The sequence below is a fragment of the Hypomesus transpacificus genome, chromosome 15 (genome assembly GCF_021917145.1).
Source record: "Hypomesus transpacificus isolate Combined female chromosome 15, fHypTra1, whole genome shotgun sequence".
Taxonomy (NCBI): Eukaryota; Metazoa; Chordata; class Actinopteri; order Osmeriformes; family Osmeridae; genus Hypomesus; species Hypomesus transpacificus.
The window spans coordinates 6249252-6268516 of NC_061074.1; the positions used below are offsets into that span (position 1 = coordinate 6249252).

The 19265-nt window shown below is 42.0% G+C and overlaps 4 protein-coding genes and 1 long non-coding RNA gene across 6 annotated transcripts; 4 read left to right on the forward strand and 1 right to left on the reverse strand.

Moving 5' to 3' along the window:
• Nucleotides 1–25: 25 nt before the first annotated feature.
• LOC124477517 (zona pellucida sperm-binding protein 4-like) lies at nt 26–1667 on the forward strand. Its single transcript, XM_047035358.1, has 6 exons — nt 26–238; nt 325–446; nt 567–678; nt 801–1024; nt 1134–1228; nt 1379–1667. The coding sequence occupies exons 1-6, from the start codon at nt 40–42 to the stop codon at nt 1518–1520; spliced, it is 894 nt and encodes a 297-aa protein (XP_046891314.1). The 5' UTR covers nt 26–39; the 3' UTR covers nt 1521–1667.
• Nucleotides 1547–2555, forward strand: LOC124477910 (zona pellucida sperm-binding protein 4-like). The gene is made up of 5 exons (XM_047035984.1): nt 1547–1551; nt 1605–1838; nt 1953–2091; nt 2193–2256; nt 2374–2555. The coding sequence occupies exons 1-5, from the start codon at nt 1547–1549 to the stop codon at nt 2454–2456; spliced, it is 525 nt and encodes a 174-aa protein (XP_046891940.1). The 3' UTR covers nt 2457–2555.
• A 107-nt stretch (nt 2556–2662) lies between these two features.
• Nucleotides 2663–8153, forward strand: dhx40 (DEAH (Asp-Glu-Ala-His) box polypeptide 40). The gene is made up of 17 exons (XM_047035352.1): nt 2663–3057; nt 3292–3437; nt 3526–3645; nt 3789–4025; nt 4187–4253; nt 4334–4465; nt 4698–4797; nt 4941–5027; nt 5140–5322; nt 5506–5586; nt 5769–5926; nt 6076–6190; nt 6418–6526; nt 6698–6792; nt 6982–7051; nt 7253–7481; nt 7680–8153. Exons 1-17 carry the CDS (start codon nt 2880–2882, stop codon nt 7799–7801), a joined length of 2229 nt encoding a protein of 742 aa, XP_046891308.1. The 5' UTR covers nt 2663–2879; the 3' UTR covers nt 7802–8153.
• Nucleotides 6334–7800, reverse strand: LOC124477518. 2 transcript variants are annotated; one of them, XR_006957156.1, is made up of 4 exons: nt 7699–7800; nt 7241–7466; nt 6938–7049; nt 6334–6643 (listed from the first exon to the last, which is right to left on the reverse strand). It is a non-coding gene; the product is annotated as an uncharacterized LOC124477518 (long non-coding RNA). The 2 variants fall into 2 exon arrangements; XR_006957157.1 differs by having other exon boundaries at nt 6388–6592.
• Nucleotides 8154–8239: 86 nt separating the features above from the next.
• Nucleotides 8240–18263, forward strand: akt2 (v-akt murine thymoma viral oncogene homolog 2). The gene is made up of 14 exons (XM_047035353.1): nt 8240–8785; nt 10389–10566; nt 10725–10853; nt 11131–11242; nt 11690–11840; nt 11961–12092; nt 12238–12303; nt 12414–12482; nt 12569–12691; nt 12947–13075; nt 13988–14202; nt 14657–14744; nt 15207–15309; nt 15524–18263. The coding sequence occupies exons 2-14, from the start codon at nt 10521–10523 to the stop codon at nt 15601–15603; spliced, it is 1443 nt and encodes a 480-aa protein (XP_046891309.1). The 5' UTR covers nt 8240–8785; nt 10389–10520; the 3' UTR covers nt 15604–18263.
• The last annotated feature ends 1002 nt before the right edge of the window (nt 18264–19265 follow it).

Below are 19265 nucleotides of genomic sequence, written 5' to 3' on the forward strand. Positions count from 1 at the left end.
GGTCATTGAAACACATCACACTCACTGAGTCTTGACACAATGATGAAGTATTGCAATGCTGTGGTGTCTATTGTTACTCTATCACTATCAGTTTTACACTGTGGTCATACCTCAAAAGCAATTTTTAAAACTGCAACAGAAGACATAAATGGCACAGCAAGTTGTCATGAAAACTACATGGCCATTCACATTGCAAAAGAACCATTTCAACGTTTGAAATTCACAATTTATGTCAAAGGTAGGTTGCAAGTAATCATGAAACATGTATTTTTTACAAAAATGTTGTTGGATGTGGCTACCCACACTAAATGGTTTGTAATTCAGATGAGCAAGGCAGGCACTTCAAAGCAACAGATATTGCTTTCCCTTGCCACTACTTCATTGATGAAACAAGCAGCTTCCTTCTATTAGCTGTACCTTATTACGGCTGCCTGGTCAAAAAACAAGTAAGTTGAGAAACATACTTCCCTTGATTCCTCCTTAACTCTCCATCCTTGCTTTTTGTGCCCACGTCTCAGGTATTGTTTTGACTGAAATGTATTTATTCATTTATTTGAAATGTTTAGGGCAGTATTGCAAGTATGACGGTTGTCATCAAAGCTTTGGCAAAAGGGGGACAGGTAGAGATCAACAAGACAGTGCCTCTTATCTGCACCCTGACAACTGTTACCATTAAAGGTATCAATTTCACTCATGTTTTACAGAGGTTGCAGCAATTAATATATTTACCTTTAGTACATTTCATTTTTGTTTACATTTAGTTATATGAGTTATCAGGAGTTTGTTACTGTTACCTTCAGAAAATATCAACACAGTCGGAAATGCACCTCTTAGACCTTATCCAAAACATTGCGACAAGGATGGCTTTGTCATTACCATCAACCAGAATGCCACTGTCCCACCTCTGAACCTGGACACAGTGCACATTCTGTCTCACCAAAGTCCCAGTTGCAAGCCCCAAACCAAGACTTCTGACTCTGTCACCTTCCGTTTCCCATTCAGTTCCTGTGGCACTCAATTCTTGGTAAGTATAGTCCTCCAAATGGTATAGTTGCCAAACATAAATTGCCAAAATCTCACTATTCAGTTTCTGCACTGACCTTTCCTTGTGGGATGTGTTCTATCTTTTCCAGATGGATCACGAAAAAATTATTTATTGGGTGAAAGTAGAAGCACAGCGACTTTTGATGCATAAACAAGAATCTACATTTCGCAATGCACCTTTCAGGTATGAATTGGAGAGTTGTTTTCAGTTATGACTAGAAAAACGAGATAGCCAAGAAGTCCACAACATCTGATCCTTCAGCAGTTATAATACCATAATCAAATGGCAGACAAAGCCATTGCTTCTGTTGCTTCTAACATCCCTTTTCCATAGATTGACAGTGCGTTGCAGCTATGCCTTGACTAGAGTGTCCCAAATTGGGATGGAGGTCTACAGGGAGAGGTCCGAACAATCCTCAGCACTGAAAAGTGAAGGAATTCTTCGGGCTGAAATGAGGTTTGCTAAAGGTGTTTAGTTTTACATGAAGATCTGTCAATTAACATGGTGTGAGTTCAGAATATATATGACAGCCCTATACATCCCATTTTGTACAGTCCAGAAGTTATAAACTTGTATCAGTAGATCATCATGCGCTGTCTTTAGACTCCTCCTACAGTTCCTTCTACTCTAACAAAGACCTCCCAGTGAAGCTCAAGCTCGGGAAGCCAGTGTATGTGGAGGTGTTTCTTCTGAAACGTGAAGACAAGGAGCTCGAGCTCCGATTAGAAGATTGCTGGGCCACACCCAATGAAGACCCACTTGACCAGCATAGATGGAACCTTCTAGTTAAAGGGTACGTCTGCTGAATAGAGTTTGATGCTACTGTATATTTGCTCTCATCAAGCACATTTAATATACATTTTACAAAGCTCTGAGTAACTACATTTCCCTCTGTATTCAATGGCAGGTGTCCCTTTAGCAGTGACACCCACAGAACAGTGGTCCTACCAGTTGTCCCTAGTAAGGTCATAAAGTATCCTTCTCATCACAAGTGGTTTATAGTCAAGCAGTTCGCTTTTGTAAAACCCAATCAGTTCCATCAATTGGTAGGTGACATATGATGCCAATTTATCAGACTAGATGTCAAAGGTACAGAGCCGTTTTAACATTAAATTGACATTTTAATGCATAATTATGTGTGGATCAGGTATACTTCCATTGTGATGTAGAGGTCTGCAAAGAACATGACTGCTCAAAACCCTGCAACAGAAGTAAGTGAACTTTTGTGTAGAGTGGACTCCTAAACAATTATCATAAATTTTTGAATGTCTCAGAATTTTCAAAACGGCTAGATGTTGCCAAAATATCAAGTCATTTTTTCTCTGTAGGCAGACAGCGCCTGGGGAGGCAGAGAAAGACAGTTCCGAAGTATACCACTGTCTATTGTGGACCTCTTGAACTAGTATTGTGAATTGGGACAAAATGTACTTGATTGCTTTCCCTAGTAGGCTATTATAAAACGATGTTGGTATTAATTAAGTGTTGAAATATTTCACGCTATTAAAAAGTATCTAATGAAACAATTACGTGTTTGACTTGTGGATTTAGGTCAGGTCACATGATCCGTGCGTGTTGACCAATGAAAACCCCAAATGCTCTCTTGCGGAAGTGGCTCACGATTCGTATTGTTGACGAGCAAAACGTGAGGTAGAATCAAATGGTTGGCATGGCTAGATGTTTTTATATTTAATATATAAAAAAAGCATGTTTCAGGCTGTCGTTTGTGCTTGTGACAAGTTGTTCAACCATCCTCTTTTAGCCGTATCTAATTATCTAGATCAAGAAGTTAGGGTTAGTACATCGCATTCGAATTGACTATCTATTCAGAGCTATCATGTCTAACCGGACAAGGTGGGACTCCAAGAAAGAATTAAATGAATCGAAGAACTTGCCCATCTATCAGCATAAATCAAAGCTAATACAAGCTGTCAAGGACAATTCGTTCTTAGTTGTCACTGGTGAGACAGGTAGTGGGAAAACGACCCAACTTCCACAGTATTTGTATCAAGCAGGTAAGTTCAGCTCCCCATCAAAAACTGCATGGTAACGTTAGGTGTATTTACCTGCTGGTTACACGTATATTAAACAGACTACTTTTTGTAACGCATCGACTGCGTATGTTGGATAACAAATACAGGTAATTAATTCATGACTGGAATGGATATTGGTGAACACCAGTGTCAAATCCAAGTGATCCTTAGTGACTCACAAATGTTAATTTTTTGGGGGTGATTTATACCATACAGGATTTTGTAGGGATGGTAAAATTGGCATAACTCAGCCGCGGAGAGTGGCAGCCATAACTGTGGCACAGAGGGTGTCCCAAGAGATGCAGTGCAGTCTGGGTAAAGAAGTGGGATACCAGGTGCGCTTTGACGACTGCACATCACAGGTAAGAGACTGTAGGAAGATGATGGAGACTAATCAGACTTGTAATGTGAGTCATTTTTGTGTATCTCTAAAGTGGTTGTGTGTTATAGGACACGGTGGTGAAGTACATGACGGATGGCTGTATGCTGAGGGAGATTTTGGCAAATCCCTGTATGTCGCAGTACAGCGTGGTTATACTGGATGAAGCCCACGAGAGGAGTCTGAACACAGTCAGTACCAGTTACTGGTACAACCTTATCCTGGGAAGCAGAAATGAATGTGCTGTCTTCCAAGTATAACATCTCACAAGTCTTAAGTAGAATAACAAACAAGTATTGCTCTGCTGTTAAGAGTTGTGTATTGTGTGCCGCAGGACATATTACTAGGTCTCTTGAGGAAGACCCTCTCCCACCCTGACAAGGCATCCAGAGGACGCTCCATCCCCTTGAAGGTTGTAGTTATGTCTGCCACCCTGGAGACAGAGAAGCTGTCTGACTTCCTGGGTCAGTGTCCTGTCTTCACCATACCTGGCCGGACCTTCCCTGTCACCTCCAAGTTTGGTTGTGCCATTGGACCGAAAGACTCTGAGAGCTCTGTCTATGTGAAAGAGGTAGGCTTGGCAGGCACTTTCTTTAGGACTGACTCACATCAAATAAAGAAGTTTGTCAAAAAGTATCGGAGTAGTTTTTCCTGTACTAGATTCACTGACCTTCCCATCAACCCTGATCTTTTTTTAATTTGACTGAAACAAGCTAATTTTCACTCTTGTAGGTTGTAAAGGTGGCACTAGATATACACACCAGTGAGATGGCTGGGGATATCCTTGTGTTTTTGACAGGTATGATCTGGATTACAATATCAGGTTCTGATGGTACACTCGCGCTAGATGTCTCATGTTTGTCATTTGTTTAACAACAGGGCAGTCTGAGATTGAGAAGGCCTGTGACATACTGTATGAGAAGGCGGAGTCTATAAATTACCGTTACGATGTGCAGGACCGCACAGTGGAGGGCCTGCTCATCCTACCACTTTATGGATCCATGCCTACTGGTAAGTGTTGGAGGACTATTTTATTTACAACCCACGGAGGACCTAGAAAAATGTAGGCCATCTTACTGTTTCCATTGTTACAGTCAGCTCTTATGATAGACACAGAGCTCAGAGGTGGACATGGTGAGAGAGAGAGGGGGGTGGAGAGAGACGTTAGAAGATATGTGGGGGGGGCTTGGCATGTCTTACTATTGTGCTGTATGATGTAATCTTGTGGGTTCCTATGTTCAAGATCAACAAAGACAGATATTCCAGCCTCCCCCACTGGGTATTAGAAAGTGTGTGGTGGCCACCAACATTGCAGCAACGTCTCTCACCATCAATGGAATAAAGTGAGTACATTTAGAGGTAACATGGACTGCTTTAGTTGATTATTTAATATTTCAGTTTATCTTGTGCTCAATGCTTGACATCGGGGATATACAAGTACATAAATGGTGAACCGTTACCATATATTAGTCAATTTTCTCTGCAGGTACATTGTTGACAGTGGGTTTGTTAAACAACTCAATCACAACTCCAGGGTTGGCATGGATATTTTGGAAGTTGTGCCAATTTCTAAGTAAGTTGGAAAAGTAATTGTTGTTTGGTAGTTACAGATGGTAGTTTTTGTCAAATTTCATATAAATTAGCATGGTTGTTGACATTCGTAGTCTTTACTATTTGTGGTGTAGGAGTGAAGCTGAACAGAGAGCAGGAAGAGCCGGGAGGACCTCTGCCGGGAAATGCTTCCGGATCTACAATAAGGAATTCTGGGACAAGTGCATGCTGGACTACACAGTTCCAGAGATCCAAAGGACCAGTCTTACAGCTGTCATCCTCACTCTCAAATGCCTGGGAGTCCATGATGTCATTAGGTATGCAGGTTTTCTACCTCAGAAATTGACTAAACGTTAATGACTAAATGTAAATTGTATGTAATGTAAATTGTCCAATAGACATTGGTATATCCAAGGACATATTGTCTCTACTTTGGCTTTGTTTGTTTGTAAATTGAATAGATTTTAAGATAATGTTATGACTGGATTTGCCCCTCATAGGTTCCCTTTCTTGGACCGTCCAGAGGAGAGGTTTATCCTGGAGGCCCTGAAACAGCTTTTCCAGTGTGATGCAATTGACAGGTGAGCAGCAGAAACCTCAGATTAAACATTCTTTTATCTAAATATTTTACCTCTAAACAGACTTGACTGCAAGAAATCAACGGTCTAAAAAGGCCTCATACAGTGACAATTTAGTATTTATGCATTTTTGTTGGTTCACTTGATTCTCTACAATTTCACATCCTCCACTCCCTTGTTTGTAGGAGAGGTAAGGTGACTCGGTTGGGGGAGTTGATGGTTGAGTTCCCCCTGCCCCCAGGTTTAACCCGTGCCTTGCTAAAAGCAGCCTCTCTTGGCTGCCAGGACCTCTTACTTCCTGTGGCCGCCATGTTGTCTGTAGAGAACATCTTCATCCGGCCAGGTAGGTGTTTACCACAGTTTAAAAAACTCATAGTAGTCTTCAAACTAAACTTGACTCTTCAATAGTTTATGGATATGCAGTACTATAGGACAGGTTTTAAGTCATAACTTTGCATTGCTTTGTGTTGCTTTGTTTTTGTGCCCCTGCAGGTCACCCAGAGAAGCAGAAGGAGGCTGATAAAAAGCATAGAAGGCTTGCAGCCAAGGCAGGCAGCTGTAACGATTTCACCCTGCTACTCAGTGTATTTGAGAAGTGTAAATCCAGGTATATTTTAAGTCACAGGTGCTGTAGGGAGTTTTTTTTCATGTGACTAGAGTTGGCAGGCTAACATTAACACAAATCATTCACAGCTAATATGTTCAGGAAAGCTACTTCTGTAGTTGTTGCCAGACACTGAGATTGCATTTGTCTTAATAATGTAATTTTTATTATGTAATTTGTCATGTCATCCTTTGTGAATTATCTTTTTGAATCTTCGTCTTATGTTGCAGTGAAAACCCCTCAGCCTGGTGCAAAGATAACTGGATCCACTGGAGGGCGCTCAAGTCGTCCTTCAGTATAGAGACCCAGCTCAAGGAGATCCTGCTCCGACTCCAACAGGTATTCTTGAGTGTATTCCAACGTGGATTCACATAGGAACTTGTAGTTTATGAGTAGGATTCGTATCTTGAAACCATAGAAATGTAATTACACGACTGCATAGCCATGGTAACAATCCTATAAACAAAAATGGGGAATGTGTGGATAAATGTATCGTGCTTGTTTGTACAGAAAACCGATTTCCCCATGGAGACGTTTGATGGTAATAAGAGTGAGCTCTTCAGGCGATGCCTCTGCACTGGTTATTTCACCAATGTTGCCAGAAGGTACTATATATACCCAAATACATGTAACTATATATATATATATATATACATACACACAATATTTAACAATAGGGCAGTCTGAGATTGAGAAGGCCCTGTTGTTCAAAATGTGTATATATATATATATATATATATAATTTGTTACCATATTCCTCTGTGGAACCTTTTCAAATATTTCCCTCGTCCTAGATCTGTTGGGAAGGTCTTCTGCACCATGGATGGTCATGGATCCATGGTCCACATTCATCCTGCATCATCTGTAAATTATTTGTTTATTAGTCTTCTCTATCATCAGAACTCTATTTGAATCAGATACAACTTTTACGTTCATTTATTATTGAGATGTTTTCCGTTTTTGATCTTTGAGAGGGTCCACAACTAAATACTCCATACTAAAGTATTTTATATTTTAACTGCAATTTATAAGATTTTGTATGTGGCTTCTAACCTTGTGTCCCAGCTCTTTGACCAAGAGGAGATGCTCGACTGGATCATCTTCCATGATGTTTTGGTCACTTCGCGAATCTACGTTAGAACGGTGTGCCCCATCCGCTATGATTGGGTGAAAGACCTGCTGCCCAAACTGCACGAGGTTGATGTGTACGAGCTGAGCAGTGTTGCCAGAGAGGAGGTGACTGAGGAGGAGGTGGCCAAATGGGAGACCAAAGAAGCTGCTAAAAGACACATTGGTGAGAGACTAGTTATAGGTTAATCAGAACACTCTAGAGATAGTATTTAATCCTTTCTTGACACAATATTCTAAAATTACTTATTTATTCTATTTACATTAGACTTTAAACCTTTTTGGATAGTGTATTTAATTTACAAATGGTAACTTTCTATGCATAAGTAGCAAGCCTTATTAAACATGTCCGTCTTCTCGTCAGAGGGGTCTGTGGAGGATACCTTGAAAAAACTGGAGAGGCGTAATGATGAGGGCTCTGTAAGCGACGCTCGTGCACGGTACCTGCAGCGGAAACAAGAACGCCAGCAAGGCAAGGCACCATGAGGAAGAAGAGGCCCAAACCCTGTCCTTCCCTCAGCTGGATTGAGACATAATCAAATAACAGTAGTAGACTTAAATCTCAGGGTTTACAACCTCTAAAACTGCACACGGAGGTTCTAAATGCATGTGTATGGAAAACAGTAGAAATTTGCATTTTTGTATGTGTTAGAATTATGATTTTGTTTTTGCTTTAATGTTTTTAGAAGCTAGCTTACAGTGTCAATATATGCCAATGTCGGAGAAGTTACTCAAAAACCAGAAACATGTTGGCCAACTTCATGAACCACATACCATAAACACATTGAGGTTATTTTATACATCTGTGTCCAAAATAAATGACAGTGATATTTTTAAATGATATACTGTCTATAATTTCTTCACGACGGACATAGCGGATAGACGAGCGTTACAAATCTGAATTTTAGAACCTAGTTAAGTTCGTATTGAGAGGAAGAAATGGGCCTCCGGCTTCCGAGATGACAAACTGAACTGACTACTGTGTATGTCTGACTGTGTACAGTTCCTTTTCGTGCCGGAGGCCTCCTGTAAACGTCATATCCTGTTTGTGCGCGTGTGAGGTTACTGTTCTGTCTGGGGGTAAAGGGCCTGTGCTGGTGGGATATCAGAAGCTCCAGCTAAGCAGGCGACTAATGTTTGGAGAAAGGAACATAATTATACATGAAAAGAAAATAACGTGCATCTCTGCATTTTATATATTTGCTTTACATTCAAAAGAGCGACGATTGTGCACTTACCCGACCTAACGTTTTGACTTACGTTAGCGAGCTAGTGCAACAACACGCCGCCGTTGTGGGAAGAAAAACAAGCTAAGCGGGCATTGTTTTTTTTAGAAGCTGTGTGTTCATTGGCAGAGCTCAATACACCGGCTTCGAGGATAAATATTAAAGATCTTCATCTTACTTTATTCGGCCTGTAAAAAACAGCCCAAGAAGGTATCTGCCGTGGCTAAGATCAGGAGTAGTCGAGGTAAGGAGCTCGGTTTAAGCCTAGAAACTTGCTGCACCAACTAATGCGTGGCTAGCTATTACGTTAGCTAGTAGTACTTGCTATGCTAGCTAGCTTTAACGCCAATGTCAATTGACTATCTAGGGTAGAATGTAGGTTATGTATCTAATGCTAGCTAGCAGAGTTTAACATGAGTGTTTTCGTTTTCTGATAATCGCAACGTAGCCCGCCTTAAACTATATAACTAGTAAAAACCACTGCCAGTTAAATAACTAGCTAGGCACAGTACTACGGTACTGTATCTAACGGGTCATTTATGGCACGATATCTCAACTAATTTAGCTACTAGTTAACGTATTAACACACGTAGCTTGGGCGATTGCTGAGGTGTAGCTCTACTGCTGTACGAGTATCTTTGAGAAGCTTATCTATCTGGAAGGTCATTTCCTTCATTGATAATTAGATTCACCATTTATCTAAATACGCTTCTGCTGTGTAACTGAATTAAAATGACCTACTGCTGTTGGTACGTCGCAGGTGTAGTACGGACTTGGCTATGGATCACTGTTTTTAGCGAGTACTATAATAGAGCTACTGTTATCACATTATATTCCCTGCCTAAATTAACGGTAACTAGTGGAGCACTAGTACAACTTGAAACAAAGTTTCTAACCAACGACAGTTGGTGATATGAAGATGCCAGTGTTACTTATCAGGCAGTAACACCTGAGACGTCGCTGATACGGGCTTGCAGATGCTATATGGTGGTTAAGGTTTAAAAATGCAAATCACTGGGATGTTTGTTGATTCACATGAATAAAGTAACCGTCTTTGCATCCTTGGAGCTTCCACACACCTAACCTATCAAGGGATTTGTAATTTACAAAGTAGAGGGGGCGTACGTCTATTGATTTTCACCTTTGTAAACAATAGTCTAAACTTCAAATAGCAGCCTAGTCTTGTACCTTTCCACTAAAAAACTAACTATAAAACTAAATATAATATCAATGATATATATTCCCGCCTTCCTTAGGATAATTGTTCTAGTTTACGATTAGGCCTTGGTGACAAATTGATATTTGATATTAGGCTACTTTAAAGCAGCTAGCTATATGATTTGTGGAGATACCTTACATTCCTCCTTTGTCATGTTTATTAGGCATGTAGTAGTAGCAAGAAATTAGTATTAGCAATCATTATTTCATTGGGCGTGTTACTTTATTTTCATCAACTAATACCGTTTATTTATTTTTTATTGACCCAACCAAAGCTAACGGCTCCTCCTAGTAATTGGCCAGGCCACCCTAACCATATCTTACGCAACAGGCAGTGAGGCATCACAAGGTGAGGATTTTCGGCAGGGTAATCCAGTGGGGTGGCCATGGTGACTGGGAGGTCTGCCCGGGATGGCATGGTTGACTGCCAAGGCATAGTCAGAGCTTGCTGCTCACCAGTGATAACCTGGCCCAGTTTATCATTACTCAGAAAGCAAACCACTTATAGAATAAGGCTTTGAATTATTCATGCTTATTACTAATGTACATTGTACAGCATTTGAAAAGTAGAGAATAGTGGATGTTTTGTGGTCCTTGCTAATGTTTTGATATCTCTGGTTTGCCTTTAGGTATTGTGTTGACGCCCAGTCAGCGCCCTGAACCGATACTGCATCATCTCCCCTACCTCTCACCCTCTCCCCTCTGTTTCCCCTCCCTCCACCATAACCCCACCCTGAACCCCATCAAGCATCTGGACCAGTATGAATGAAATCACTGTGGTGAGAGAGGGCTGGCTCCATAAGAGAGGTGAGCTCTACTTTTTGTGCACTGTCATGGACTTTTATGAGGACACTTGTCCGTCTGCTTTACTCAGAACTGGTCAAACATAAACCCAATGCACATTCTATCGCTCTCCTCCCCTCGTCTCTTGCCAATGCCCCCTCCCTCCTCTTATTTGTTTACAGGAGAGTACATTAAGACATGGAGGCCTCGGTACTTCATCCTGAAGAGCGACGGGTCATTCATTGGCTACAAAGAGAAGCCTGAGGTGTCCGACCACAGCTTGCCACCCCTCAACAACTTCTCTGTCGCAGGTCTGCATTTTCGTTCAAATAGAAAGCCGCCCTTGAGGTGCAGGTGTTTTTGACGCCATTTGAAAAGAGGAGCACTGTGAATGTTATTTTCCTAATAAAACCTGATATTTCTCAAATAAAAGGAGGAGATCACTTTCACAACTGTCCACCTTCTACATTTGAGCTCTGCCGCTCTGGATAAGAGCGTCTGCTAAGCGACTAAACGTAATGTAAATGTAAGAGTAACTCTGTAAACCCATTTTTTGAACAGTTGCTTTTTTTTGTGCCGCGTGTGCAGAGTGCCAGCTGATGAAGACGGAGCGGCCCAGGCCCAACACATTTGTCATCCGCTGCCTCCAGTGGACCACAGTGATTGAGAGGACCTTCCATGTGGACAGTAATGAGGAGAGGTAAGAACGCCTCGGGCAGTGATTATGTTCTCCATGTCTCCATCTCAAAGCTCGTTTTAGGAGTAGGTCTTATGACATCAACTTTACATTTTTCATTCCGATGTGCTCTTAGGGAGGCCATGATCCTTTTTTCAAAATAAAGGATAGAAAAACAAAAGCCTGGTTCTGGTGCTTCAGATATTTTTATGTTACAGATCAAGAGTATCGAGGTCTGTAATAGACCTGCTTGCAAATCACATTAACACCAGCTCAATTTTTGCTCCTGTTTCTGTGCTGTAGCTGTAACAATTAGCAAACTGCCTCAACTGCAAATGCCTCAATCCAATAAGAATGTAGACTTGCGTCGCCTTCTGCATCACTGAGACCTAAAATCAAAATCCCCTGAAATCCAACTTGATGCTTTAACTGAGTGGCTCAATGTCTTGCTGTTCCCTCCCCTTCATCCAGGGAAGAATGGATGCGGGTGATCCAGGCGGTGGCAAATGGACTAAAGACACGGGAGGAGGAGGAGCCAATGGATATCAAGTTTGGTTTCCCAAGTGACAGCAGCGGCATGGAGGAGATGGAGGTTGCCATTTCCAAGTCTCGTTCCAAAGTGGTCAGTATTGTTGTCTCTATGCTTGGTCTTTAAGGCGTGCAAGCTGTGGCCTTTGTCCAGATCCTACTCTTTAGTCTGAGCCATACCCACCCACATTCTCCACGGTTTCTGTCCCTCCAGACCATGAGTGACTTTGACTACCTGAAGCTGCTGGGTAAGGGGACCTTTGGCAAAGTTATTCTAGTCAAGGAGAAGGCCACAGGGATGTACTACGCCATGAAGATCCTCCGCAAGGAAGTCATAATAGCCAAGGTGAGCATTGCTAATGTAACTTGAGTACTTCTCTCAGGCAGATCTTGGCAGTGTGGTAATGAAGCCAAAGTCACCCACTTAACGTGGTCAGTTTTATAGTATACATGGGCAGTCCCTTTTCTTGATTTGTATTGTGTTTCATCAGGATGAGGTAGCTCACACAGTCACAGAGAGCAGAGTTCTACAGAACACCAGACATCCCTTCCTGACAGTAAGTTACCTAAATAGCAAGTGAACTAACTCAGGACACGTGACCACTCTTGCATGGAAGTTGTCATGGGTCAAAGTGTACAAAGTTTTGTTTGATTCTGTCCCTCACAGACACTGAAATATGCTTTCCAAACACATGACCGGCTCTGCTTTGTGATGGAGTATGCAAACGGAGGAGAGGTAAGCACACACACACCATCCCATCATGTCTGTATAATAATGTACATGGACGTTAGCACGTTAACCCCCCACCCTTCTTTCTGCAGCTGTTTTTCCACTTATCCCGGGACCGTGTGTTCACAGAAGACAGGGCACGCTTCTATGGAGCAGAGATTGTGTCAGCCCTGGAGTACTTGCACTCACGAGACGTGGTCTACAGGGATCTCAAGGTAGCACCACCATTGCGTGCAAGAGTTGAACAAACTCCCAGTAATTACATAGCTTGCATATAAATACATCAACAAAAGCCTTCACACTTAAGCAGATATTTGCTTTACTATTGTGTTTCATCAAACGATGATGAATTTTCAAAACACACTTATGTAAAATGTGCATTCTGTTAGGTTTAAGGCCCTGTGTGTGGTCCTGCTGTGCCGGCTGTTTTCTTCTGCGTGGTCATTCTTTCCTCATGTTGTCTGATTTAGCTGGAAAATCTAATGCTGGATAAAGACGGACACATAAAGATCACAGATTTTGGACTTTGTAAAGAGGGCATCACGGACGGTGCCACGATGAAGACTTTCTGTGGAACACCAGAGTACTTGGCCCCTGAGGTAACCAACATCAAGACACTAGCACAGTAGAGGGTAGTGGACTCTCCTCCACTTGTCAATAATTCTCTTTTCTAGAAATGAACTGGGGGGGAAAAAACTTTCCAGCTAGAAAGTAAATGATTATCAACCAGAATAGGCAGACATTGTTTACATTGCAACAGAGGCAGTTATGCAATGCTTTTCATCTAATTCAATCTCTAAACGTCATTCTATTTCAATGTTTGATTGCTTTCCTAAATTCCTTACATGTATCCTTTTGAAAAGGTATTGATGGTGACCTTTCCTCCCATATCCCCTTTCTTCAAATGTGTTTGATAAGGAACAAAAATTGAAGCTGAAAGATAATGATATCCACCTTTTAAATGTTTATCTTCCGTATAGGTACCATTAAAGGTCACATGACATGCTGTTTTTGGATGCTTTTATATAGGCCTTACTGGTCCCCTAACACTGTATCCGAAGTCTCTTTTCCGAAATTCAGCCTTGGTGCATAATTACAGCCACTACGAGCAGTCCCACAATGAACTTTCCTCAACATGCGCTGTTTCTGTGTCTGTAGCTTTAAATGCTCATGAGGAGGAGAGAGGCAGCTCCATGCGCTAATGTTTACAATGGATGTATCACAATGGCTCGTAGCCCCTAAGATGCCTCAAATTTGCAGTTTCTCATCTACAACATTCGCCGTTACAGCATGTGTATTCACACACATACTTGATGTTATCTACCTTTACATTAGCAACAGTTACTCAGCTGTTATCTGCAGAGCTAATGTTACAGCCACATTCTAAGGGTAGCAAGCTCGGTAACCATAAAGCAACAAAATGTTGCGGTCATGTCATGTGACCTTTAAGCTGCTTCTTTCTTCCCAAGCTTCGTCCAACCAATCTCTTTTCTCCCACTGTTCACGTCCAGGTCCTAGAAGACAATGACTATGGTCGAGCAGTGGACTGGTGGGGTCTAGGTGTGGTTATGTACGAGATGATGTGCGGTCGCCTGCCTTTTTACAACCAGGACCATGAGCGATTGTTTGAGCTCATCCTCATGGAAGAGATCCGCTTCCCTAAAAACCTGGCCCCAGAGGCCAAGGCTCTGCTGGCAGGCTTGCTGAAGAAGGACCCCAAGCAGAGGTGTGTTTGCGAATGGCGATATTAGCTGTGTGTGTCTAGATATAGGCGTGTGTGTGTGTCTGTGTGGTTACTGAGCTAGTGAAACAATTAGCTACGTGATAGACACAGACATGGACTCTTAGAAGCATTTTAATATTACTACACTACAACCTTCCCAAAACGTTGTTCTTCTGAAAGAATTCCCACAAATTTCTGTTTCCCACACTTTGTTCTCTCGAGTGAAAGAGTAGCACGGTTACTCCTATGGAAAACAGCTCTTGTGGGTATATGGGCGCCCAATTTCTTTTTCTTCCCCCAATTGAATTTTTTCCGTCTGTTTCCGACATAATCAATGTTAAAATGATTTGCTAAAATAATTTGCTCTCTTATTTTAATGTGCTATCTATGCACACAACCTTAACCCTACTGAAGTGAATTGTGAAGCCAATGACAACATGTAATACTACTAATACAGGCTTGGAGGTGGGCCAGACGATGCCAAAGACGTGATGACCCACAAATTCTTCACCTCAATCAACTGGCAAGACGTGGTTGAACGGAAGGTGAGTAGCTATTTTGAGAGCACCTGTGGCTGAGGTGTGGAGTCAGAGCTGACAGGGCGCAGTGCCAATGAGTAAGTCCAATAATAACACAACTACTAGAGGCATTCCTTCCTCAAATAGCCACGTATATATCAGTGCTAGAGCATTTGACTCAAGAGGATAAAAGCATGCTAAATTAATACAGTGTGATTATTATAATTATTACATTAAATCCACTCAAGGTGTCTGTCACTGCAAAGTGCCACTCAATAAACCTACTGGAGCTGGTTAAACGCACTCCTCAGTAGATATCTTGTGATAGATGTCAATCTTGTGATAGAAGCCATTTGGAGACCCATGGAATGTTGTTTTGTCATGGCAAAGGGGACTCGTTTTACAATTGTGTCTAGAAAGTAACGGTTGTTAGTGGTTTATGCTCACCCAGAAATACATGTGTTTCCCCCCCCCTCCCCCCCGGCACAGCTGGTTCCTCCTTTCAAGCCCCAGGTGACGTCAGAGACGGACACGCGCTACTTTGATGATGAGTTCACAGCACAGACCATCACTGTAACACCGCCAGACAAGTGTGAGTTAGAACTTGTGTGTGCGCACAAGGGCTGTGTTTCTTGTCATGGCATGGATGACAGCACTCCACTGTTACGGTTCCACACTTTTGATGTTGTGTGAGCCTGTGACTCTGAATGATGTTATGCTATCCTGTAATGACCAGATACATCGATACATCGTTATATCTGCTCGTTTGTGTACTGAACTTCCTTTCTCCGTCTCTTGCTATACAGATGACAGCTTAGATGCAGAAGACTCGGACCAGCGCACGCACTTCCCTCAATTCTCTTACTCAGCCAGCATACGGGAGTGACCCCCCCCCCCTCTCTCTCTCACACACACACACACACACAAACGGGCAGGCAGGTTATCATACGCTCACAAAACACAATTGCACTGCTAGGGAATGGGATGACACGCATACAAATCGCACAAGACACACTCATTCCCTTTGTCTCTCACCCATTCACCCACTCTCACACACACATACACTCACACTCTCTCACACACACACACACACACACACACACACACACACACACACGCACACCTACATACACACGAACACAGGTGCTGATAGATCAATGTGAAAACATGGATCCTAGAGCATGACATGAAAGCACGCAATGATTGACTGACCTCAGCAGGTCCTATGTGACCAGACTGGCAGCCTCTTGTCCATGCAGGTATCTCTTGTCTTACCAATGGGACTGGCCATAGCTTTGCCTGCAGGACCCCTGCCACACTACACTGGGCACCACGTCAAAGCAGTGACAACACCTCACCTACCCCCTTCCCACCAATGCGAACCTAGTTCTGGTTCTGGGCTGTTGCCAGTGCCGGTTCACAGATGGTTCAGCTTGCGAACCAGTTTGCTTTTCCATGGGCTAGAGAGCCAAGTCAACGTCATCAATGTATACGTCTCTGCTTTCCCAGCAACTATAGCGCCAACTTAAAACACAACAACGGCGGGCTCCATTGTTTCTTTACAAGTGTTGCTCCTGGCTTTGCAAACCTACATTGGCATCGAAACCCGAGTGGTCCTACGCATTTGTGCTGCTCGTCGCAGTTGCTATGTCAACAATTACGATATTTGTATCATGATATGCTGTTGCTGAAGCCAAAGTAGAAGCACAATCAATGTAAGTTCTTTGCTGAAGCCCTGTTTTTTTGTTATTTTATTTTTATTTAGTTGGTCATGATAATCCTGCCCCCAGCCCCTAACGCAAGTAAAGAAGTTAAGAGTTGGTGTCATTCTGGAACCAGTTTTCCTGGCCGGGATCCGGTTATTTTGCTGTCCTAAATGCAAAGAATCGGTTCTAGATTGGGCACCGGCTCCGAACCGGCCCTCAAACTGCCTTGGTGGAGAAGGGGTAACCATACACGGGTTAATGCCAGCAAAGAAAACACCTCACCACCAGCTGACCGCATGCTACACCAACAAATATACTCAAACTGACACAAATACACCAGTACTCACTTAGAAAAAACACAGTTCTGAGTAGAAAAACAATTATGTAGACTTACATTGAGGATTTTAACAAAAAAATGTAAGAAAATATTTGGGGGATGAAAAAAAAATATATTTTTAACAAAATTTTCCTTTGATTGTTACGGTTTTAAAAGCCATATTTCTGCAATTTTTACAAGTGCTCTTTCTGGAACTTGCTGTTACAAATCGTGTTGGACTGTTCAGACAGGGAAGATAAGGTGGGGAGAGGGAAGGGATAAGAAAAGGTGTTAAACCTCTAGGAGGGTAGCCATTGCTGTGTATGCACTGTGTATGTGAATGAATGTGTGTAAGAGAGTAAATGATTGTATGTAGAAGTGTGCCAGAGAATGTATGAACAACCATTTGAATCTACAACATCTTATCATGTCTGTTTGTACAAATGCATATATGTTTTTGATTCCACATATTGGCAAAGTGGAGGAGGAGAGGACACTACACAGCACAGTCTATGAGTTTTAAAGGGAAAAGAGGGCTAAACCTGTAGCTCAAGTGACCAACTTGTTTTTTTCCAAGGCTTTCCCTAGTGGTTCTAACACTTGAGAAGGGAGGACGAAGACTAGGAGGCTCCACTCTATCAATTACTTTAACCCCCTACAAATCCCTATGTGCATTCCGTTAGGAGGGCTAAATGGATTTGTCAGGTTATAAGCAACATGGTGGTGATTACAAACAATTCCAGCCAAACAGAGGGCAAACAGGCAGTATTTACCATTTTGCTTACACCTGTCGAATTTCCCAAGTAGTCCACTAAAGTAGTAGGTATAGATTTGGGACGGGCCAAGCAGCTACCAGTTTTTGTCTAGAGACCAGTCTAGATGCTGCAGCTTTTAATGTCAAAGTTCCGTAGCTGTCACTCCCTCCAAGAGCAGGAATATCCTAATAGCTGTCAATCATTCAATAATTTGTTAGCAATTAATTATTCTGGGATGTATTGATGACATGGGATTTATAAGCAATTGATTGTTTCCTGCATTTTAAGAATGAAAACGGTTAAATCATGGATTAGTGATTGTAATGACGCCCAATTCTACTGACTGGAAAGTGTACACATAAATTCTTCCACTATCATGTTTTAGGGTCCTTTTGGTATGTAGGCTATTTGTTCTTAATTATTTGCATACATCATTTACAAGGTATTTTGTGAGGACTATACAGGCCAAGGCCACCCTTGTACCTGAGCGTGTGAGCCCTTTCAAGTTGGTAGATAGGGAAATGGTTGCTCAGAGACAACCATCATATTCCACTGTCAAGTGCTTGGACAAAATTATGAAATGCCTTTTTTTGAATGGATGCTGCACCTAAGCAACCACCTTGTGACCACCTTATTGTTTTTTTTATTTTTTATTATTCATTTGTTTCGCTCCCTTTTTGTCCACCTATTCCTTAAACCTCGGAAGACTTAAATGTCTTTTAAGTATATATATTATATAAAAAATATATATTAAAACATTTCAAAACATTGTTTTCCTTTGGCTTTAGTTATTCATATAGACCATGCCATTGTGTGTGTGAGAGAAGAGTGAGTGAGGACGTGATAGACACTAGCAAGTTAGGAGTGGATCACTGCAGAGAGCCCATAGCAGTAGAACTTAGTAAACAATCGGAGTACTATGGGTTTCCTCGTGGGCTTACAACTTTTTTGTTCCTTAACCTGAGTAAAGAAGTCAGATCGAACGGCAATCACCTGCTACCCTCACAGTACTCATTTCATCACAGGCTGAGGCCTACATTCAGGCCTGAGGTTCACCTTCGGAAACGGCAGGACCGGATTTCAAGACGACCTCTTTGTTGGACTGAGTCTCACGTTGCCTTCAATCTAATGATGGCCACTTAGGGAGGGTGTAGACCTTTTATAAAGTTGGCAGTAAAGCTAAATGCTGTAACTGTTTCTGTCTTTTGTCTAGAGTATCACATGCAAACGAGCACCTTTGCACCTCTACTTTAGGCTGACATTTACATTTAATCTCGCACACAAACACACTGTCACAGGCTTGTAAATACCAAATAAGGCTTGAAAATGAATGCAACATTGGTAGAAAAGTCAGCTGCTTGGTAGAATTTGATTTGTAGCTTGACCCTAAGTAACTTGCTTCTCTATATTTTGAATGTGATCAACAGTCACGAATGTCATATCTAAATGCTGATGTACCAAGAAAAACTTGCTGTTGAGTAGAAAGAGGTAGAATGGGCTCCTGGGGGGAAGGTTATGTCCTGGTAGACAGTTTCAGCCTCCTGCAAGACTTTACTAAGTAGCAGGTTATGCCTGCTACAGTATGTATTGTAGCCTATAATATTTGCAATGACTGCGCCAGTAAAGAGTTTTACTGAATTAAACATTGTCTCTATTGTGGTTATTTGTTGATCTGTTTTGTATCCTGTTGACACCTGAAGCCGATACAGATTTGTATTGACAGCGCCCCCTGGTGCCCCCATGGTTGAAAAGGTGTTGCTAAAGTGCCCTC